General features: G+C 41.3%; 1 protein-coding gene and 1 pseudogene across 1 annotated transcript; one reads left to right on the top strand and one right to left on the bottom strand.

Annotated features, from left to right (window-relative positions):
* Positions 1–879: 879 nt before the first annotated feature.
* mrpl2 (mitochondrial ribosomal protein L2) lies at positions 880–3,889 on the top strand. Its single transcript, XM_040034459.1, has 8 exons — positions 880–984; positions 1,327–1,417; positions 1,512–1,683; positions 2,364–2,505; positions 2,585–2,700; positions 2,782–2,892; positions 2,993–3,066; positions 3,149–3,889. The coding sequence occupies exons 2-8, from the start codon at positions 1,346–1,348 to the stop codon at positions 3,356–3,358; spliced, it is 897 nt and encodes a 298-aa protein (XP_039890393.1). The 5' UTR covers positions 880–984; positions 1,327–1,345; the 3' UTR covers positions 3,359–3,889.
* LOC120735212 overlaps positions 3,598–23,972 on the bottom strand; it is a 44,239-nt pseudogene continuing 23,864 nt past the window's right edge.

The following is a 23,972-nucleotide window of genomic DNA, read 5'->3' as shown; positions in this document are numbered from 1 at the left end:
TTTACTGTTTCAGTTGTTTGGTGGTGGTTGAAATGTAGTAATATTTATATTAAAAATCGATTCAGGATTTTAATGAATCGATATCACGTTATCCAAGCTAGAATCGATTTTAATCGATAATCAAAACCCGCTCCTCACTGCATACATAATCAAAGCAAGCCTCGATACTTGCTTCACAAAAACGCCCCCGACTACCCACTTGCGCCTAAAATGAAAGAAACACACTTCAGAATCATATCCGGCATTTATCCAGTTGGAGAATTCCTGCATAAAAGGTTTAATTTTGAGGCCGACTCTTGTGCTTTCTGTTCTTCCGATTCAGAAACACTAGAGCATCTATTTTTCCACTTGTCAGTATGTTAATGCTTTTTGGTTTGAAATACACTGTTGGGTTTCACTCAGAATTTCCAATGTACCTGCCTTCACATCTAAGGATATTCTTTACTTTATGGACAATCTGGATTCTGAAATCTCAGATGTTGTCAATTTTGTAATAGTGCTATGTAAGTTTTTTATTCATTTATGTAAGTGGAAGAATGCCTCTCCTACCGTCTTCTTGAATTACTTTTGTCAATATTTTAAGTCACTTAAGCTTATTTCAAATATGAACAAAAAAACTGCTGTACTATACTGTAAAATCACAAAATACTTGCTATTCTAATTTTCCTGCCTGTGTCAAAAGGTCTATGTTCCTTATTACTTTACCCTAGAAACTTTTATTTTCTCCCTGTAAAGTTATGATGACTTGCTTCACCATCTTTATAATGTAAATTGTTACAATTCTGTTTCCTTGACTTGTTTTGTATATGAAAATTTGTTTCAATAAAAAAAAAAAAAAAAAAACGCCCCCGAGATTACCCGACACATTCGACGCTTCGACAGACAGGACACATCAATACATACGTCATCACTGCGCGACATCGCGTGCAGGACTGCGAAGGACGCAGAAGAGACGCTCGGGATGAAATAAGTTAAAATATAAAGGTTAGTCGAATGCTACGGTTAGATTCGGTAATATCACACACTTGACCCCAGACTAGGGGTTGAATAAGATCTGTTCATTAAAACCGAAAAGAAACGTTACTGAGCTGATGGAGCTGTCTTTGTAGAGAGACGCTAAGCTAGCGGTGGTTCACGTTTGCTTGTCATTTGGTAACTGAAGATATGCTAAGCAGAGCTGAGGCACATATGCAACCACCGATAAAAGTCAGGCGTAGTTTTGAACTATCGATTATGTGACCGATTTGTGTCAGCTACAGTCGGGGCCGAAAGCAGGAGAAATGTTAGCACTTACTTGATTTTAAACACAGTGTCTCCCTTCACCAGTCTGCAGGTCCTTGTTGTGATGGCGCTGTCGTGTCTAACTCGAGCCCTGCGCTCCCTGACTCTCTCCCAGCCCGCATTGGTCTCCTCTCAGGTAAAAACGCCTCCTGTCTTGGTCCTGTCAGCCATATTTAGACAGTAAACATGACATCAGGAACAATCTGAGCGGCTCTTTTTGGCGTTGACAGGCAGCTGCATGGAGTAAGCTGGGAGCTCAGGTGCCCAGTAGTGCGGTGATCCAGTGCAGAGGCTTCCTCACCACAGCCTCTCTGGAGCAGAACAGGGTCAGATGGAAGCAGAGGGAGAAGTACACCATCAGGCCTATCGGAATGAAAAAGACAGGAGGCAGAGATCACACAGGTAAAGTGCAGTGGTAAAAAAAATAGCTGTATGTTCACAGGATGTTTTTGAGATACAGCCACACAGGGGTTTGTTTCTCCTCTCCATAATGAACCAGGGATCTTTCCCTTGTTTTGCGAATATATAAAGCACTACACTATGTAGCCACTGTGTTTAAAACACAAAGATGCCACTGAAGTCAGAGTTTATGGTGGCATTTAAATGCTGATGTACAGCTTTTAAATGCTGCACATCTTCTAGTTTATCAATGAGGACAGAGAAAGCTTTTTATGGTGAAATGGCCCCTTAATGCCTGCTCCCTCTATACCCAGACATCGGTGGATGCAGGGGGTTCACGCTTAGAGTGGAGTGAAAGTCACGTGAATTCAGACTGAGGTCACACTGCAAAAAAAAAGAAAAGAAAATCACATTTGAGTCAGTGCCTGTAGTGTGAATGCACCAAAGAGACTTGTCTTCAAAAGAACAGATTAGATTCAACAATTTTTTTTATTTTTTGTAGCAGTCTGCTACAGGAAAGGTTTTGTTACATTTTGTAAAACACATTTTAATAGAAACCTGCCTGGTGCTATAGTTAAAGTATGAAATTGTGCTCAAGGTAAAAGTTTGAACTCCTGTGTAGCCTCAGAATTCAAGGCTTGTGGCTTTCTTTCAAGCGTTTGCCGCCCTACTTCCTTCTACAGGAAGAATACGTACACATGGCATTGGCGGTGGTCATAAACAAAGATACCGGTGGGTAGACTTCCATCGTCTACGGTATGAAGCCAACAGAGAGGGCCAGCCTTTTGAGGAGAAGGTTGTTGAAGTGCGATACGACCCGTGCAGGTGAGACCACTTACTGCCCGGAGTCTAATGTGTACGCTCAAAGTACTGAAAACACTAAGCCGGGTTTGTCTGCGTGCAGGTCTGCTGATATCGCCCTGGTAGCTGGAGGTGAGCGAAAAAGATGGATCATTGCAACAGAGAACATGCAGGCTGGAGACATCATTAAAACATCTGGGGTTATTGGACGCATGGCAGGTACAGGATCCAAGTTTTTCAGTTGGAGGTTTGTCGGCCTTCGTAACCTGTATGTCTAATGAGAATTGTTTAATTTTGCAGTTTCGGCCAATGAGGGAGATGCTTACCCGCTGGGGGCTCTTCCTGTGGGGACGCTGGTGAACAACCTGGAGTTACGACCTGGGAAGGGATCAGAGTATATCCGGGCTGCAGGTAACCTACTGTACTGTATCCCTCACTATGTAAGCTGCTGGAAGGCGAGGTTGCTCAGAAAAGCTACTAAAGTGAACGCTGCGTTTCATTTGGTTTTCAGGCACGAGCGGCGTTTTGCTTCGTAAAGTAAATGGAACGGCAATCGTTCAGCTTCCTTCAAAGCAGCAGGTTCAGGTGAGGTCAGCTGAAATAGGATTACAGCCGCTCTTAAAGACACGTTCAGTTTGGCTAAATGCTGTCTCGTAAACACACACAGGTGCTGGAGACTTGCATGGTCACAGTGGGACGCATCTCCAACGTCGACCACAATAAACGGATCATCGGCAAAGCCGGGCGCAATCGTTGGCTGGGCATCCGCCCTTCCAGCGGCTTGTGGCAGAGGAAGGGAGGCTGGGCAGGGCGCAAGATTAAACCGCTGCCTCCGATGAAGGTCTACATCAACCTGCCCTCAGTCTCAGCGAGCTAACACGGCACATGTTGGACATGTTTAGCGGATTGTAGATTTTTTTTTTTTCTTTGATCCCTTGGGATGAAATCTAACGTTGTTCTGAGAAATAAATCTAAATAAAGACGAGCCGTTTGTACAGAAGATTAAAAATTTTTATTAAACACAACTGCTTGTGAGAGCATGGAAAGAAACAATATAAAAATCCAAAACATATTTACATCTATAGTAAAACATGCAGAAGTAACCCATATTTTTATTTTTTTTAAGATTTTTTTTTTAGTGGTAAATTTAAAAATACTGTCATGTCATTTAAAATAGGGTTTGTGCAAAGACACTGGGTGGCATTTCAAGTAACCGGAGCAATGAGATGGCATGATGTAACTTTAGTTAGACCAGGAATAAAAGGATCAACGCTGATGATGCGTTCTTTTGTTTGCGGTGCTAAATCACGGTGGCAAAGTGAGCATGCCTGCTCATTGATCCAGCCTTGTTTAATGCCCCCATGCTACCTCTGGATTTTGGGCTAAAAAAAAAAAAAAAGTCTTGAGGTTACATACATTGAAATACACTTGTTATTTAGTATATGAAAAGCTAACCCGCATGACAAATTCCCCTCACATAACTCTGCCGTTGTTAATACTTAATGCTGAAATATTTAAGGTTCGGTTTGAGCTCCTGACTTGAAAGAGGGTGAACTCTTCAAAAAGCAGGAGACGGAATAACTTGACTGTACAAGTCACAGGCAGACACGTGCGGTGGAAGCTGTAAAACAGACCTCAACATTTAGTGGCAAAAAGGTTACGTAACAAATGAGCCATGATGGGGTTTTCAGACCAAACATGGCAGTTAAAGCCATCAATGTAACACATCATCCCTATGGTTAAAAAAGAAATCAAGAGCCTTCTCCTGACTACAGGTAGTGGTTTAAATTCCAAAAGTAACACCTAACACTTTACCTTGAGAACCAAAGTATGTCCCAATTTGAGCTACAATGTGTGTAAACCCATATGAAAGTGCATCAGGGAAATGTATATGAGGAAAACATACCTAATAGTGTTTGCATTGTACTTCATAGTTATGAGTTCTGGAAATATATTTGGCATTTATGTCAAGAAATAAAGGTATACTATTTGTGCTTTCAATTTAGTGGAAGAGGGAGGGGAGTTTGTGATTCACAATAGTATATCTTGTACATGTTTATATACAATACTAAAAAAAAAAAAAAGCCAGCCTATCAAAGCTTGTTAAGTCTTCACTTTATAAAAAGCAACAACCTCATAGAGAAGGCCCTTTGTCCAAAGGTTTCCTATTGCAAAAGTTTCACGTAACACTACTCAGGAAGTACCATCGAACATAGAGCACACCTACACAGACACACGGGGGGGCAGTGACTTGGACGTCAGGCAAGACTCCATACACTTGTAATCATATTTCCAAAGCGAGTCAGCACTTGGCTGTCCCCTCCCTCCGAGTCAGACGGACTCATTTGTAATATTCCCTCCATAGCCTTATGCAATGCTGAACCCTTTCAGTAACGTGCACATCCAACCACAGTGAAGCTGCAGATTACACAATTGTAATCGCCTAGAAATGTTTAGATTTGGCTAAATGTGGAGCGCTAACTGGTGAATTTGTCTCAGAAATCTTAATACTGATCTCCGCAGGGACCACAAACACATCACATATACAATTTGAGTTTTCACGTTGACATACTATGAAGTTAGGCCTGGCCAAGATACTCCTGCGACTGGACTGTTAAAAAAAATGAAAGGACTCGACTTTGGCACATCACTGCACAGTCTAGTTTTTGCTAAGTTACTGCAGGTCTGTGACAGATCTGCTCAGGTAAAGCTGAACACAGGGGCGACCACGTTTAACCACAGAAATGCTGAAATTCCACCTGGAAGGTCAAATTATGTAAAGGCGGAAAGTATAAAAAAACAGCACAACAGCTCATGCAATCGCAACTAAATTTGGCATTTCAGCTGTGGGGAAATAAGTAGTTACCCTGCTTCTAAGTGGCTGTTACTGTACAGTTTGCATGTACACCAACAGCAAAGGGAAAACATCTGCATTAATAATAATGAACTGATCTGATATTCTGCTTACACGTAACAAATGTGTCATAGCTACATTCATTATAGCTACCTTCAAATACATTGCTCGACTTGGTTTTTTTTTTTTTGACCTGCTTTAGGTATACAGTGTGCTTCAAAGCAACGAGGCAAAGAACATTCTGTTCCTTCCTATAAAAGCTTTACCTTTCTGAGAAAGTAAAGGGACGAGTAAGAAAACTGAGCAGTGAGTTAAAAGGATTCCATCTAGATTCACAGCAATATTCCAACTTTCAACAACGAAACACAAACACGGTCTCCAACAACCTCACGCACGCCACTGCACATCACCATCACACTCCTCCATTGTCTATAGAGTAACAATAAATGTAGGATTTCACAGAAATAATAAAATGTTAACAAAAACAAAGTGCAAACACAGCTGCCATTATCGAAATGTGGCAAATTGTCAAAAAACCTCAAAATACCTCCGAGGCGGTAGCGCAAATATTACAAATTAGTACTTGTTCTGTTTTGTAGTGTGTAAAAAAAGAAAAAAGAAAAGAAAAGAAAACAACAGCAACACCCAACAACATCAAAAACATCAACATGAAATTTTGTCTTGAACGTGTGAGTCTGTGAGTCAGTAAGATTTCCACAGGAAAACTATTACTGCCGGGAGGAACGAGGAGGATGTCGGTTTTTCTTCTAACTTTCTGCAGCCTCTCGCTGAGTCGGGTAGAGCCGAGAGATTCTGGTGGCGGCCGGGGTCACACGGGCTTTGTGTAACCGAAGATTCCCACCGGGAAGTGTTTGACATGCGTTGGCCACTGGGCAGCGAGCTGGAAAAACTTGACGTCATTCCACTCCACTCCGTCAATAGTTACTAAGGGCAGAAAAGACAGAGCTAAATGCACGAGAAAAACATGATGGCTACGCTGTATTATGAACACAAGGTGGCAGTGGAGCTCCAACAGTGGAGGCTCTCAGCTCTCACCTCTCAGCATCGTGTGCTGGTGCTTGGCTGTGCAGATCAACCTGCTGATACCATCAATCACTTGGCTCTTAGAGTCCAGCTCTTTTTCCTTCGGCTTCTTGCTGAGAAAAATCACTGGGAAGGGAGAAAGAAGCAAAGTCATATACAAAAGAGCTAAAAAAATACTTTAATAATGAGAAATCCACAAAGTTTGGTTTCACAGGTCATGGAGGATGCTGCTGCATTACTTGCACAGAGCCTGCTGGGAGAAGCCTCATAAACTGCCTCAAGCAATGTCGCCTGAGTCAGCATCAGAGAGCGCTGAACACTACAACATTTGGACCTCTGTAGCCTGCTTCACATCTCTGCTGGAAACCACAAACTTGATTTGACATCAGCTCCTCCTGGTACAACACACCCAAATAAAGCTACGTTCAGCTGCTCCCTTATTTCCCAAGAGTTCGCCACAGTGGATGTGTCCACATGTTTCACTTGGCATAAATTTCAGTCCAGATGCCCTTCTTGACAAAACCCTCCCATTTATCTGGGCTTGTGACCCCCTGAGGCTGATTTGTGTTTCCTCCTTGAACCGCCAATCTTTTTGTGTACAGCACATGTGACTCTGACTCATTATAATTGTATTTTCAGTAATCAAGGCTATAATTTGGAGAAAGAAATAGAAAATGTGGAATAAATGAGGTAATCTATCTGGTTCTGCCTGCTTTGGTTTTTTTTTACTGTTCATTGTAACTACAACAAGAGAGTGGAGACTAAAATTTCAAAGAGTGGAGAAAAATAAGCAAATAAAACCAAAAATACAAATTTGAAAAAGATTTTTTAGTAACTTCTATGTGCTACTCCTCCAAGTGTACCTTTTTTGTTCTTCTCCTTAGTAACAACAGTCATAGCCATGCTGGGTGGAGGAGTGAGTTCTCCGCCGCAGGGAAGGCGGCTGACTTGTAGTGAACGGAAGTTACTCTTCAGGGTGTTCTTCAGTCCTATGTCTCTCTTCTCGCCCTCTTTCTTCTTCTCTGGGCCTTGCCATGTCCAGTAGTCCACTTGCAGCCCCATCACCTCACTGCCCGAACATGGAGAGCTACAAAAGGAAACAAACATGGCTTTGCTTTGGTTTGTTTGTGGTTTGTTCATTTCCACATCCGTTTACCCTGAAAGCTACAGTGATGTGGGCAATTATGAGTAGTTGTTTTAATAAGAGACGTGGGCTTTTCATACCCAGCTCCAGACAGGGTGGTGGACACAGAGGGGGACTGTGGGGGCGTGCCCCCGATCTCCTTTCCATACGGACCGGCCGATGGAGGCGTCGGGGAGGACAAGATGCTTGTGTTGCCTCCCATGGCATCATCTGAGTCCACTGCAGATTTAGGGGGAAAAAAATCACTGTAAGTGAAAACTGTACCTAAAAAATATTTAATGCTTTCCAGATTATGCCAACTCTTCCTATAACTGAATTAAGTAGGAAAATAGTGCTTCTCTCTTTATTTTCCTGGTCAGTATCCTGTGAGTAAAATCCCAATGACACTAAACTGATAACACATCTTTAAAAATGTGCTTTTCTTACCTGAGGTCGAGAGGCTTTGTTCCACAATCCCAACTTTCACTACCTGTAAGAAAAATAAGAGCCAGTGTTAAAGAAAATATTCAATATAGAATGAATTTAAAAAAAAAGTGCAGGACATGTTTGCATGGTAAACAAATGTGTTTCTTACCCCAATAAATGGCACAAATTTCTGACAGGAGTCCTCATCAGGGCTGTGAAAAAGAGCGAGAACAAAAAGAATCTGTGAGTTTGACCAACGGTGGGTCTGAAACACTTTCAACACTCCAGAGGTGCACATGAACACTCAATGGTCCTGGAGGGCAGATGGCTGTGGCATGGCCTGCACCATGTCCCATCACAGCGGAAATGGCACATGACTGGCTTGGGTGGAATGGGATCATCTCGGGGAGTCACGATACAATGAGATGAATGAGAGGACCTGCTCCTTACAACCAGAAGAAGACGGGGAGGTGGGGTCTCTCTTGTCAACCAGGACGATAACAACAAGTGTCTGCTTTTAAATACACGACTGTTTTGGATCTGTCCAGTAACTGTGTGGCTGCTTTATGTCCAAGATTACATGCCTATCCAAACAAAGAAAAAACAGGATGACAGTCAACATCCCGTAAAGTTTGAGGCACGCTCAGGCCCACGATCAGAGTGCAAACGGTTAGCACCATAGTTCTGCAAGTGTCCAACAGTGACACTTTTAAAACAAGTCACTGATTCTTCCTTAGTCTTTAATGAGCTCACAAAAATAGTCTGCTGCAACATCAAACAACACAAGAAGCACTGCTGGTACCCACTCCCATACGCATATGCAGGACAACACTTCCCAAACATTTTAATGCCTTGCTTCATTACACAGAATTCCAGTAACATTATCGCACAACTACATCAGGACTGAACTGCACCACCTCTTTACTGTGTGTCAGGTCATTCACAAGATCCTAATAAAAAACATCTTATAAAATATGGACATGCTAAATCTACTTGCACTATTAAAGCTTGAGTGTGTCAACTCGTAATACCCACGTATTATTTCTAAAAAACATCTGCCCGACAGAAAGCAACTCGACTGTAAGCACAACATTCAGGTATCTGAGCAGCACTGTGAGCTGTAACAAACTTCCAAAAATAACAATTACAAAATAATCTTAACTGTCAAGCTTTTGCATACAGGCTTTGCTTTACTCTGTTGTGCACACAAAACGCATTTGTCAGTAGTTAGTATCATTCATGCAATTCAGAACACTAGCAGTGTTATTAAGAGTTCAGTTTTAGTTTTTCGAATGGGAATGTAATTTAACTTATACTGTTTTGTCTCTGTTCACATCATCAGCATTTTTGGTACATTTAATAGATTTTAAAAGATAATCTGAAAATGTTGTGAAACAGTGTTTAGGTGACAAAACAGCTGATCTTGTGACTGATATGGAGTTCTTTTGGCCCTGCAGTAACAGTTGCATCTTTAATAAAACAAGGAGCGGTTTTAAGTGTGGCATCATATATACATATATACTGTTAGATATTGTAAGTCAGCAAACCATCCACGCTGTGAATATTTATTTTAAGGTTGTTAGGCAAATCGTCACAGCAACAACACGGAGGACAAAGTAAGAATCAAAGTCATACCAAACCAAAGACACACGCTGGGACAGAGTGCCAAGTGAAGTTACAGTGAGTATCGAAAGTGAAAAGGGAAATGTTAAGACACAGCAAGAGGAGCTCAAGCCAAATGGAGAAGGGAAAATAGGGAAGGGGGGGAAACGAAACACGAGTTGAATTAGATACCTGATGTAAAAATCAAAATACAAACTTCTTTTCCTTGAATGCAAATCAAAAAGGGGGGAAAGGGGAGGAGAAGGAATGCAACAGCGTTAAAACTGTGTTGTATTTAGTACCTTCTGACCAATAGGAAGCCACTCTCACAAAGAAGGGGGAAGGGTTTGGTCAAATCTCAGAAAGAAAACAAGCAAATGCACAGAGAAATGCAGTGGACTGTCTCTGTCTGCAGATGTGACTGTGAGACACCTAGACTGGACTTTTTAAACATTTTTATCAAATCATACAAAACCTACAAGTCCTGCTTTCATTCAAGTCAAAATAAACAGAAGTGAGTTTAGTGTGGAAACTGAGCTGACGCTCGCTTTGTGTGTTTAATGCATGTTCTTGCAGCTGCATGCTTACATGCACATTCATCTAATTATGTTCCTCATGCAGTTTTAGCTGATATTCACTACAAGTGCTAGTTTATGATGGGCTGTCATTGCAACATTAGTTCAATGATTCATTTTTTTGGAAACATAGAAGAAAATTAACATCAGAACTACCAGTTACGAATAACTGCAACACAGACTTGCTTAGAGCACAAAAAAAAGCACAGATGCATGCTCAAATACAGAAAACATTGGATGAATAAGCCACAACTTCAATAAGCACGGTCACTTTACCTCTTCTGCTTGTAGGTGAGCATGGCTTCTGAGATGGGAAACTGGTGGGACACGTTGGCACCGGCCAGATACTGAATGATTCGTCCTGCTACATCTATGTTATCTTCAGGGAGCAAAGAGATAGATTGTTAACAACAAGCCTCTCCTGTTTTATGTCTTGCTAACAAGCTGACATTTGATGCAAATGGTAATTTTCACATAGAGCGGTGTGCTAGGGGACTGTGCATTCATCATTCACATTCCACTGAATTAAGGAGATGGGGGCTGCTGAGTGTAAAATGTCATTAAAATGTGGGTGAAGTCGACTGTGTGACACACGGGATAAATTATATGTCAAACAAAATGCATGTGGGGGTCGCTCGTATCCTGGGGCGCAATTTTTTTTGGCAACTTGAAATATAGACTTGAGTTTTAATCAATTCATTTTGACCTGTAGCTTCTCGGCACTTAATCGACTGAGAACACTCAAAGTCGGTCCTATTACAAACTGCCTTCAGTGTCGGGATCACACCTTATGTTAAGAATAAAAGACCTCTGCTCTAGATCTTTTTTGTTTTTTGGTTCAACCCAACTGCTTTGAGATGATTTAACACCATGTGTAACATTGTGACTCTTGCACCTTTGGGGATTAAAGGGAGGGAATTAATAGGTGAGGATGGGTGAAGATTATCAGGCATGTTTGGGCAGAACAAGTGATAATGGAGGAGTTGGATTGGAATAGAGGCTTAAGCATGGATTTATGTGAGCCATTTTATGTAACATTCTCACATAGTGAGAGTGTAAAAAAAATATATTCAAGGCTTAAAGTTAACAAGAAAATCCTAAAATAAACATCAAACACGCAAATGTCTTCGATTTGGCTGCCTGGATTAATCCTACGGATTCCTACTTTATTGTTTCAGACTAATTAGCTACAACTGGCACACAGCTGGGAGGTTTAAAGCTAAAATCGTTGGAGATGTTGGAAAAAGTTGAAACTAACAAACCCAAAAAGGTTATGATGATGTGCCTTTTCAAAAACAACAACCTCTGTTTTTAATATTACAATGTGTTAGAAGCTTCGGGGGAAAAATGAGAATAAGACTTCTGACAGTCTGGCAGTCTTCTTAATCAGCAGCAGACAGTTTAAAGGAAGACGGAATAATGCCATGATCTCAAACAGGATGTAGCTGTCTTTTGCAATTGGAAGAAATCTCTTTCTCCAATTCATCAGCCCCTGACCTCTGCTCCCACCCAATTTCTTTCCCTTTCAAGTTGGCTGCACATAAGAAATGCAGACACCAGAGCTGCGTGTCCTACCTGAGGCGGGCCGTTCTGTCCTGCAGAACAGCTCCCTCCACGCAGTGTCCATAAAGATGCTGTTGAAACCGGCTGTCAAAAGAAGCCACGTGCTTTGCCAGGGGATGAGAGCCTGTGGAGAGGATTTTTATATATAAAACAAATGCTAAAAGTACAGAATATGCCTGTATGGATTTCGTATAAATCAATGAATTACCAATGGGGATCACCAGGAAGCGTATGTAACTCAGCCAGTCAGGAGTCTTGTTGGCTAGCTGCTCCACAAAAAACCTCAGGATGGTACTGAGGTAACTCTGGTCGCCTGCCACCGCCACCTTCATCGTCGGTGGTGTCTGTGCATTACAGTTACAGCTGCAAGGGATAAAAAATGGAGACAACGGATGAGTAATTAAGAGGAAGACTAAGATCCAACTTCTTAGAAATATGGGTCAGAGCATGAGTGTGAGAGAAGTGACAGAAGTCTGAAGCAGAGATTTATTTCTCAATAAGATCCGTCTGGTTTAAAACCGGTCTTACCTTTTTGGGAAGCCAAAATACGTCATAGGCTATAATTTATTAGGTACTTGCGAGTATCTACAAGCCTTTCTAGAGCAAATGGCGCAACATTTTTTAGATCCTACTCCTACAATAATAAACCAAAGACCAATTCCATCTTTAAGTTAAACGACAAAAAAAAGAAAGAAGAATAAATTCAGTTTAGCCAGGAAAAATTCATCAAAAGAGTCTTAAACCCGCAAATAATTTCAAGTTTCACGAAGCTCTTTCTAAAGCAGCAATCAAACCCTAAAAGTACTTAAATGCTGTAACATATAATGGATCATCTTAAAGAATTTCTAGGTAATGTCAAGAGAGATTAAAGCAGAAGAGAATGTTGATACATTTGGTATTAAAAAGACAAGAAAGTTGTGTTTACTCCAAGTGACAACATCTCAGAAAACAATCATTCTGTTAGCGGTGGCACAGCACTGAGCAAGCACGTTAACATCAGCGACATGCGCGGCTCTGCGTGACGTTGCCCCAGCTGGAGTAAATGCGTTGACTGAGGAGCAGGTGTCTAAAGCGCTAAAAAGTTGCAGTTCAGCTGAATAAGGGAGAAAAACATGTTTGACAGAAGCAGTACAGCACACCGAGAGAGCCTCGTCTCCCACTGACATGACATCCTGAGGAGATGACAGCCGAGCAGGTGGATCCAGGAAACGGAGAAGGCAGCTGAACTTAAGCTTTTCATGAGGAAACGGCCGTATTTTGATAGAATGGGTTCACGTACAGTGAGCGCTTTAGCAGCATGAGCAATACCATCCTGGAATTATCTAGTGAGTAGCCATCAAACACATATAGTTCGGTGAAGATTGGCTCAAGATAATGAGATAAAAACAAATAAATAAACAATAAAAATCACGCCATCTGATGGGCTGTGTCATTCAGCCAATGCGTGTGTATGTATGCATGTATGTGACTCACAATCTCTGGATGCGAGTAACGATGGTGTTGAAGGCAGCCTGAACATCTGCAGCAGAGCAGGTTGACACAATGGGCTGGCTCTGTTCATGGAGCAACTCGGCTACATACTGCACAGAAACACACATGAGAGGGACACGATGAGTTAATGGATATACCAGAGGCAGGGTTGGAAAAAAGAAAAAAAATGCTACTCGGAAGCACACACACATTTTTTTTGTATTTTCCTCTTTTTGCAACACTGTAATGTGTGCATGGGTAAAAATAAGCCCTGTTCTGCATGATCCGTGTGGTTCTATCGCATGTATGAACAAATGAAGGTAAAGGAATTCATGATTCAATGCTACTTATAGAAAAACAGACCTGTCCTTGCCACTCTGTAGTGTTGATGAGAATGATGCTCTCTGGTAAGCGTTCGTCAGAGATGAGAATCTGGTTTAGTTGGTCATAGACGGACTTCCTCGGAACCTTTGACACAAATTAGGAGCGCAAAGTATGACAATGACACAAGTCAGCACATTTCCACTGGACTGAAAAAAAAAAGTGTAAAGAACAGAGTCTGATGCTCGATCCTGGATGCGTTGTCTACCTGCGCTATGAGTCTTGAGTCTGGGGAGCACTCAGACTCCATGCTGCTGGTCCTGTCGCTTTGGGCCTTGGAATTCTGCCTGTCTTTCATGGAGGTGCTGCGAGGTCGTCTCTGCAGCTTGTTTTCCACTTTACTGAGGCGACAACAAGCGAAGAATAAAATATATGACAGTCAGGAAGAAAAAAAAGAACCTAATGATCCGGTTTATAAGAAAAGCAAATTAACAATTAAAGCAGACACACATTAGATCTATACTGAATGCTTATTCCCAGATGTAGTCATCAGCACTTTACCTGGGAGACATGTGGTTTTGGGACTCAGTCTTGCAGAGCTTGCCAACGGAGCAGGGCACCCGTTCAATGTTAACATCCCAGCTGCTCACCTCCCCAGGCCCTGGCCCGCTGTCGTCAGTCTCTGGCTCCTGAACCAAAAGGGGGGGAGCAAAGATGAGCCAAGAGGGCTGTAAGAGGACAACGCTAATGTTTATCAAACACAGGCACTGCAGGTTTGCAAATGTTCAAGACAATCAATTTGAGAGAGAAAATCTAACTCAGTCATACCACAAGATTAGTGGAAAACAAAAAATAAAGTGCAAATAACACAAGTGCATTTAACGTCACGTCTTTTTCAACATTTCAAAACTGTATAAAACAATATGACAGTTCATTTCTATTAACAACGAATATTAGCTGGAGTCATGCATTAATAATAAATTAACCAGGGCTCCATGATCCCAGGCCTATGGAAAATAACAGCTAATTTGTCTCTTCTGTAAGTTACAGTTAAAATACTTAAAAGACTGAAAAACAAGACCAAAAAAAAAAAAAATCCAGAAGAAAGATGCAAAAGTACGTTTCAACCTGCAGGGCTGAGTCCAGCCATTTGTCACATTACAATTTGGTTGAAACAGAGCTTTTTCCCAGCAGCCGTTGCAACGTGAAGAGAGCAGGTAAGCATGTGTTGCTAATTAAAGCTTTGTTTATCAACTGTTTCATGTCAAATCGGCTGCTGTCAGAAAAAAGCTCCATATGCACTCCATGGGCCAATGAGCTTCCCAGCAACTGTCTCCTGGCAACCAAAATTTTCACCTAACGTTTTATTTGTGTGTCTACAGTAACGCTTTTCTATGTGTCTGCATAGTAAAGCACACAATTAGAAAGTACTTCAAAGTTTGGATCAAACCACACATTAAAGGTGAGTGTCAAAATGTCCAACATACAGTCAAACATATCATTCCTGCATACACACTTCCATATGCACATTAAAAGATCAAGACCTTTAAAAATGAATATTTCCGATTTTGAATTTTTCTTTTTTAAACACTCGCAGGTATTGCATGGCATCTCCAATTCAAACGGCATCAGTTTCTCTTTCTGTGGTTTTGTGTGTAGCCCTCCTGCTGCCAAGACGAGAGTTGAAAGAACAGAGGTGGAGAGTGAGGAGGTAGAAAGATACTGGCTTGGTGAATAACTGAGCTCATTTTTTTGAGGTTTGAGATAATGGTGTAAGCCGACCATGACATACGAGATAAAAAAGTCATGGTCTCTTAGCAGGTGGCTGGGGAAACACTGCTCCTGCAGCTTAGATATTCAGTTTGAACTCACTCAGTGGATTGGGGTGGTGAGTGGCTCAGAGGGGCGGCTGGAGCTCGATGAACAAGGTTAGACCGACCCGACAGCACAAGAACAAAAACAAACACAAACACCCCTCTTTCCATCCTCATCAGTCAAGATTTATCCAGCATGAAGCTGCCTTGCCTGCTCTGCTGATCCATAATGGATGACTATGCTGTTTAGTTTGCATGCCCTCGCACGCTCCCTCCCCTCTTTTCTTTTTCCCGGAAAACAACTAAGACCCATGGGAGCAAAAGGGCACTCAAGTGGAGAGGGTAGGGGGTTGGAAAAGAAAAATGTGAGAAAGGGATGCTCAAGGGTATTAAGTAAAAAAAAAAGAAGGAAAGAAAGAAAGAAAGAAGGGGGATAAAAAAAACAAAACAAAAAAAATGTATGACTGTTCCAAAAACATACCCCAATGGTTGTGTCTGTGACGCTGTCATCCTGATATCGCCCCCCTTGTACTTTACATCTGTCCACAGTGAGAAAGTCTCCACTCTGGGGGGTAAAACACACATGCCAACACATTAGATCATTTTAACCATGAAGCTCACCTTTCTGGTGAAAATAAAAGCTCCAAATGGAAGTGCTCATGTCATAATTAATGAAATGCAAGATTTGTAACCGACCAGTTTCACAGGGTAAGTATATATAAATACCTCACCTATAGTGCCTGTACATTTCACTACTGCTTGGTGTAATATATATAAACCCCAGAAGTGCAAGAGGCACATTCCTGTTTTTAATTCTCGTCTTGTTTGAACGGCTCTTGTAAAGTGTGATTTATTTAAATATTAAATTAAATAGTTTACATTCTGGCAGCAAGACATGTTTATGCAGTTCGACTAGAATGTAGTAGCCTGAATTGCTCTGGGCCATTTTATTACACGCCAAAATGGATTCCCTGATATTTATAAACACCTCTCGCTCTCTCGCCATCACACTCAACGTGTCTCTCTTGTTGTTCAGATGGGCCATAAATTTCTGAGTAGGAGTTCAGGATTGCTCCATCCAATCTTCTCTCTGAGCAATGGGAGCATATTTGTGTGCAGTGATGGTGGTGAAAAGGTCATTATGTGTCAGACCCTATAAATTCTGAAGGACAGCAGGACCCAGTCCTTTTCTGCCAGGGTCCACATGGCGGACATGCTAAGAATATCTTCTCTCTAGTATCCTTGGGAATCCCTGAACCACAATATGAACAGAGGGCTGCCAGGAATTTAAACACTGGGGCAATACAGGGGAAAGTCTTTTACGTAACACTGTTTATAAGGACGTCTAAAATAACTGCGAGGCAGAACTTTATAGATAAACAGTGCAACTCAAAGGCAAAGGGGTCTGTTCATAGAGTTCGTGCTAATCAACTCACAGGGCATGACATCTCTCTCTGCTGACTTTTTTGGCTGTGGATGCTTCCAATTTCCGTCTGCGAGCTGGAGTGAGACATCCCTTCAAAAAACGGCCTAGAAGCAGGAGTAAATATTTGAATTAGACAAGAACAAACAGTTTAAGTAGGGGAAGCCTTCGGATTGATCGAAACGTTAGCTTTAAGATGTAGTAAAATGGGCATCAAAGTAAGAAAAAAACATTTTTGAACTAATAAAACAAAATTCATATTGCTCTTGTCCATACTACAGGTGTCAAACAATTACAGTGTAGTTTAGAAAACTATGAACCTTCAAAGCTACGTGCAGTCAATAGTCCGAAAGCCCAAAGCATATTTATAAATCAATAACATGTAAATTGTCAATCTGTTGATGTCAAACCGTCCCTGTAAACATCGACTATATAAATATATAAAAAAATTGATGTAGCTTCCAGTTCACAGTTCAAGCCTCACCCCTTTGTTCTTCATTACAGCCTGCAGAGGGCAACTTCTCCGGTTACCAAAAGGCATCCAATTGCATACAAGTCAAATGGGAAACAATGCTACTTCTCACTTTATTTCTGAACTCAAGCACTTCCCTTATGAGTTTATGGTCTTGGATGTAGCTTAAAGGCTTATTTTATACAGCATAAATACTAAAGCAGCATATGACTTAGGATGTGGCAGGTCAGTACCACCTGAGCGAGCAGTACTCTCATGTTCCCAGCCAAATCCTTGGAGATGGTGAACATATCTGTTCATAAATAGGGATGATCTCCATGACTGGGCATCATAAAGGACACTGCAGCAGGACAATGACCCTAAACACTGCAGTAAATCTACAACAGAACAGCTTCAAACAAAATCTGCTTTTCAGAGTGACCCATTCAGAGCTACTGAAACTACTACTACGTGGAATGACCTAGAGAGAGTCACTCATCCTAGAAATATATTACTGAACTGAAAACGGGTTGCAGAAGAAGAATGATTAAAATGCTGTGCTGGTCTGACCTACAGACACAAAGTATCTGTCATGGTTACTGCTGCTAAAGGTGAAGAATAAGTTCAAGATCAAATCACAGTATAAAAATGAATGGGCGCTTTTTCCCGACAATGTATATGCGTACTTTTCGATCATTATTTAACATTCGTAATTTTAAAATGTAACAGTTCACCCTATAACCACATACAAACTTTCAACTATAAACATTTTATCTGGAAAAAAAATATGAAAGACAGACATACTTGAGTTTGGGCTTAGGAGTGCTCAGGACACTCTCATTGTCCTCCATCTCTGGCCCACTGTCACTCTGATTATACACCTCTAGACTGTCATAGAGTAAGTCCAGATCCTCCTCAACCTCCTGTGTCTGGTCTACTGGGTCAGAGTCCAGGACCTGCCACACAGGATAGACACATCATCAGTATCCTGTAATCAAGGATTTGTAATTATGGCCATGGATTAAATAAGGGCAGGGTGTTACTGGGCGCTGTGCATAAACTAATCACTTTCACAGCTGGAGTAATGGAGCTTCAAGAATGAATGAGAATAGTGAAAGCTGTAAAACAAAAATCTGTATGTAATATATACACAGTCCTGCCTTAGTTCAAAGAAGAGCTAATAAAAAGTGAGCGTTAGCGAAGTGCTAAGATGCTGAGCCTTGCTCTACCAGCTGCACAGTGGAGATGTATATCATAGGAACTACGCATAGCCAGGCTTGTGGACTAATCAGGTGATTAATGCCACTCCATAAGTGCAGGAGCTGGCAGGGAGCAGACAAACACAGTCTGTCCCCTCTCCTCCTCCCGGCTATGTATTTATAGAGCCGCAGCCACAAGAAGGAGATTAGCGACAGGGAACGTGATAAAAGATCATCGGGCCACCTGGAGCTTCCAGAACCATCCAACACCCCCCCCCCACACACACACACACACACACTGGCAAAAATGCTGGTGAAAGCAGCACTAGGTTGAATATCTCAGACAGAACTTTTTAGATCTCGATCACATATAAACGAATCCCCATTCAGTCTGAAAACCCACATAACTTGTTTTTATGAATAGGATTTTTCGAAACATGCTCGCTGATATAGTTATTGGATTGCTTGCAACACAAGGAGGAAGAAAGATGAGAAACAAGGCATGTTCCAGGTTTTCCCTATAGATTTCTTACAGTTCAAGGATAATATTTTCATCCAAAGGGCTTAACACAGATTATGCACTAATGGACATGTAGGGGTTGCTGCATACAATTTGTCAATGTCCTGCTGATGACCTGATTACAAGGCATTATGCTGAGAGACATTTATTCATAACAAGAGCGCAAATCTAAATAATACATTTTGTATTGCATTAAGTAGTAAAAAATAAGATGGTTAATGGATTCCAGATATAAATCGCTGCTAATGGAAATGTGCATCTGTGAGGAGAAATGTAATGCAGCGTAATGATGCTTGTAACCCTGTTGTGGCAGTGATTTCTCTACTGGTGACTGCCCTCTAGTCAGGAGCACATTAGCAGTGATGTAACAGAATGCTGCTTAGACAGTCAATACTGAGATTATTCCGTCCTGCCTCGAGGGTAATTTACTAAATGCAAGTTTCACAGCTGACCTCCAGAAGATTTCATAAGAGAAGGACAGAAATTCCTGGGGGCACAGCGAGGAGGATGCTGTATCCCTCATTTGCTTTGACATTGAACATGTTCTTATGAGGTCTCAGTTCAAACAAATGCAATTACCTTTTTTTTTTGTAACTCACCTCATCGGTCACCTTGAACCTCTTCAGCAAGGCCACAAATTTCTGCTTAAAGTTAGGTTGCTGCAACAGAAAAACAGAAAAAAAACCCCACATGCAGTTACAAGAGAAGGATTAACAGAATAGAAGGATACCAAGTCACAGTTAAATAAGCATGATAGCTCCACTCCAGGTAACTGTTCACTGGATTACATATTCAAAGCTGTTCTATGTAAAGGCCATTTTAGCCACTTCACTGAGTTCATTTACACGTCTGTCCACATTGTCTTAATGGCCTGAACAAGGAACACAGTGTGTGCTTTCCCTTAAAAGCTTGTAGAGAAGCAAACACAGGTTTTAAGCTATTCACAAAGTGACTGCTGAGCATGGAAAACTGCATACAGTGGAAAAGAAAGCTACTAACCCTAGTCATGGAAGTGGTTCGGATCATTTTCCTGCGGGCCTTCTTGGGCTTCCTGACCTCATCGTCTTCATCGTAAAGATCCTGAAATAGAGAAATTATTAAAATCAATTTCTCTTATATTTTTATAAACAAAGAAAAAAACCCTCTCTACTTCCTGAATAACATTTGATGTAGACTTCTTTTGTTTATATGGGAGATTTTATTTCTTGGTGTATGTACTATACATTTGTCTGGATCTAAACATTCTCTGGCACGAACCTGGCCGTGAACTGCGTCATCACTGGCTTCTTGCTCTGACGAATAGCTGTCGTCATCGTCCTCAGAATAGTTATCCATATCTGGGGAGCGGTCTGAGGTAGCCCAACCACACACACACACACACACACACACACACAAACACATTGAGATATAAGTCTAGAGGAATATATCTAGGCTAACATTAGCAGCATTACACCAAAAAGGTTAAAATTTAAAGTTTTGAAAAGACACATCTTTTCTAAAAGTTTAAAAGACAGAGATACAAAGTGTGAAACAATAATCCAAGATGACTGCAATATCTAATAAAACAATGGTTCTGGTTCTAAAAATTGTTCTGGTCAGGAATTTATTCAGTGAAACCTCCTAAACTTAATGTTTAACATGGTTTTCTTCACTAAATATTCTTCTTACCCTGCCAGTGCAAAGCACAATGTCTTACACATACCAAACTGCATAATACTAATAAGATGTAAATCAGGCTGTTATTAAATGTTTAGTCCATTTTTCACACATGTCAGGGTGAGGCCAAAGGCAGTTTTACATTTTGTGCGGGGAAGGTTTTTCAATTTTCTGCCTAATGTTCTTCTGTTTGTTAATAGTAGACTGTTTCGGCTACAGGACAAGAATAATGGGCAAAATATATGAGAATACAAAAATGCACGGAAAAGCTCTTTTTGTTTAGTTTTCAGGTCTAATGGTTAATAAATTCTGTGCCATCTGAACTGGACATCATTTTAAAGAGGCAGTTTGTTAAAGAGGCAAATCAGGTGATGGAATATCTTTACTTTTTATTTTTTTGGTAAATGTTAATGCAGACTTCCTTTTGCCCGTCAAACATCCTGTTCTGCGTTCCTAGGTGGGATGGATGCTATTAAAGATCACTGCAGAGGAGAGAAAGGCAAACATCTTTTCTTCCCTCAGAGTGACACCAGTTTAATACTTGGTGCATGAGCTCATCTGTTATGTTAGAGCGGCCTCCCTAATAACATCCAGAACAGCGACGGATCAGCACAGCGGGATAAAAGCACGGAGTCCGAATAGGGCCCAGTATTTCTCCTCAGTCCAGAATTAGAGTTGTGTAAGGTAATAGGCCCTACATCTGTTCAACTCTCAAATCAACATTACAACCATAGCTGAAGAGAATAACATATCCTTGGCCACAGCACAGCCTGGGATTAATAGAGTTTATTCTGTCCTCAGTTGGGAAATAGGAGCCATGTGGAAGGAGGGAAGAAAGAGGCCTGAGTAGGGTGAGCTGGCTAAAATTACAAGCAGAACTTGGCTGGGCAGCATGGGTGCAGGCCTGTCTAACAGACCCAACACAGGCAGGTGAGAGATTGCTGTGCCCACCTGAGGTTTTGGTCTTGCGGCCAGCCTGGCCGCTACCATCCTCGTGGTCGATGGGCTGGCTGGAAAGAGAGTACACGCTGATCTCCGCCACACGCACTGGCGCCTCCTTTACGTTGCTATGGAGACCCAGAATCTGTCCTCCGTCTGTTGGGTGTTGCATCACCTGGACATAGTTCAACATTGAGGCCAGGAATAAGTTTTTAGAATCCATTCAAATGACAGGCTGAAAATTGAGGTATAAACCCCCACTTTAGTCCTTTTTTATCCCTCACTGAAAAGTTCCTTATACCTTTCTTTTTTAAACGTTTTTGCTGAGACTTCATGACTTCGATACTTGCTATGTATATCAATCTTTTGGAGCTACGCTGGAGCAGGAGGGATCAAATATTGAAAATACAAACATTTTTCGCAGCAGACAATCAGGATGGAAGAATTTGTCTCTTTACAGAGCAGATAACAATCCCACAGAGATCAAAATGGCTTCTGCCACACTGCTTTACACCAACTGACTACAAGCAGACAGCTATGCTACCTCTAAATAAATCTTCATTAGCACAAAAACTGAATGTCTAAAGGAGCCAAGCCAATTTGTGCATATCACCCAGACAAACAGAATAACACAGTTTACATAAACTGTTTTGAATCAGATGAGAAGGAATGAGCTTTCGTTCCGAGCTCCATCTGTGGGGTGCTTTCAATATTTCACTTGATGAATTGCTGTACAGAGAGTGGGCTCATTTTGCTCAAACGCTGACAGGGGTGCACTTTGAATGTTCCATTCAAAGTCCAATAAGCGACTTCCTCCTACACAATGCTTCGATAGTTTCAGAATGAGGGCACAAGAGGGTTTACGCCACAGCAGATGACAACGTAATTACCCAACAGCATCCAATAATGGCCTATCTAGCTTTATTCATAGAGGTCTGGGAGTTGCTTCATCGCAGCAAGCACCAACAGCACAACAGCTGAGTGGTATTTTAAAATACAATAATGCATTAGTCTGTCCATCAATTGCCGTCCTGGGGCTCCTGCTGGAAAATAACTTTGGAGAGGCACATCAGCAGCTGTAATGAGAACTGTCACCTTTTTCTTTCTACAGATAAATGTAGAACTCAATAATTATGTCTAAACCTAATGGCAGTCTTGAAGACGCCCCCCCCCCACCACCACCAAAAAACCCAAACCAAAACAAAACAAAACAAACAAACACCCCAACCATGGAGCACACTTGGCTTTGTACAGTTTTGAGGGGATGACAGTTATTGATCAGTGATCTTTGCTTGTTTGCAGAGAGTGAATACAGTGGAACGACTGCAGCAGAGTTTCAACGTCTGATATCAACACTGATAACAGAAAAACAAATACGGCCGTTTTGAAAGTCAAATATAGCAGTTTGATGGCCGAAGATACGTGCAGGATCCAGCTGAGCTCTGTACTCACATTAAAGGACTGCAATCAAGACAAAAAAAATATTCCACTTCAAACAAACATCCAGCTCTCACTCAGGTGTTTCTGCACAGCATGCCTGACTGCACTGTTTTTATACAAGTGCATATGAAGGCAGATCCAGATGGTTCATAATCTCATACGGCAATATGTGTGATGACTGAGTCATCTGAGAAAAAAAAAAACACGCATCACAGGAGGGCCTCTCTCTCTGGCAACCAAGACATGATAAACAGAAGCAAATAGCCATGTCAATCACTGTGAAAGAAGAATGCCATCGCAGGCTCCAAGCAAAATGAAATGTTCCTCAAGAACAGCTTACAATGAAACAAAAGTAAGTGAGTGAAATAGCTGCCTTAGTTAAGGCATTGTGCAGTACCTCTGCCATATTGATAACTCCCACAGCCAAAGTCTTGTAGCCCAGGATGGTTCGGTTCTTGTAACGTTTCCTCCTCTGGAGCATAATCTGCAGCCTATTGGCATCCCGCTTCAGAAAATGGGGGTACTGAAAATAAGAAAAATCAAGTAAGACAAGAAAAATAATAAATTCATTATGTCCTGTAAAACGTAAGAGCTTTTGCTGCTTACTTATAAAATAAAACAGTTCTGACTGTTTTTACTTCCAGGCAGTATTTTATCCTGATCTGACAAATGTTTAGATGCCCCACACACAACTGCCATCAAACGCAGTATATACTGTGGAAACAGGCATATTATTAAAGTCATCAGATACATCTGGTATTTTACCAACCACTGTGCTCCTTGGACTGCCATTGAAGAATTTAAATTTTCACAACTAGAGCCCATAAATGCATTTATGAGAAAAATGCGTCACTTTTTTCTCAACCTTTTAGGATGTACTCGCCTCCCTCGGAAGTCACACTGTCCCAGATCTTTACATGTCATCTCCATCTTACCAGCATCAAGCCTTCACTCAACATCACTGTAATTTCACCCAGTTCTTACTCTTCTGAACTTGTGCATTTTTATCTTTTATACAACTTTATAAAACTCGTTCACTTAATTTTTTCACCTTTATAAATTGCATTCTAC

This window comes from Simochromis diagramma, unplaced genomic scaffold (genome assembly GCF_900408965.1).
Source record: "Simochromis diagramma unplaced genomic scaffold, fSimDia1.1 OVJJ01000481.1, whole genome shotgun sequence".
NCBI lineage: Eukaryota > Metazoa > Chordata > Actinopteri > Cichliformes > Cichlidae > Simochromis > Simochromis diagramma.
This window is presented reverse-complemented; position numbering and strand designations above follow the sequence as displayed.

Coding starts and splice junctions, on each gene's coding strand:
- mrpl2 (XM_040034459.1), top strand. CDS start 1,346: ATGGCGCTGTCGTGTCTAACTCGAGCCCTGCGCTCCCTGACTCTCTCC. Junction 1,418..1,511: donor CCGCATTGGTCTCCTCTCAG/GTAAAAACGCCT, acceptor TGGCGTTGACAG/GCAGCTGCATGGAGTAAGCT. Junction 2,506..2,584: donor GTGCGATACGACCCGTGCAG/GTGAGACCACTT, acceptor GTCTGCGTGCAG/GTCTGCTGATATCGCCCTGG.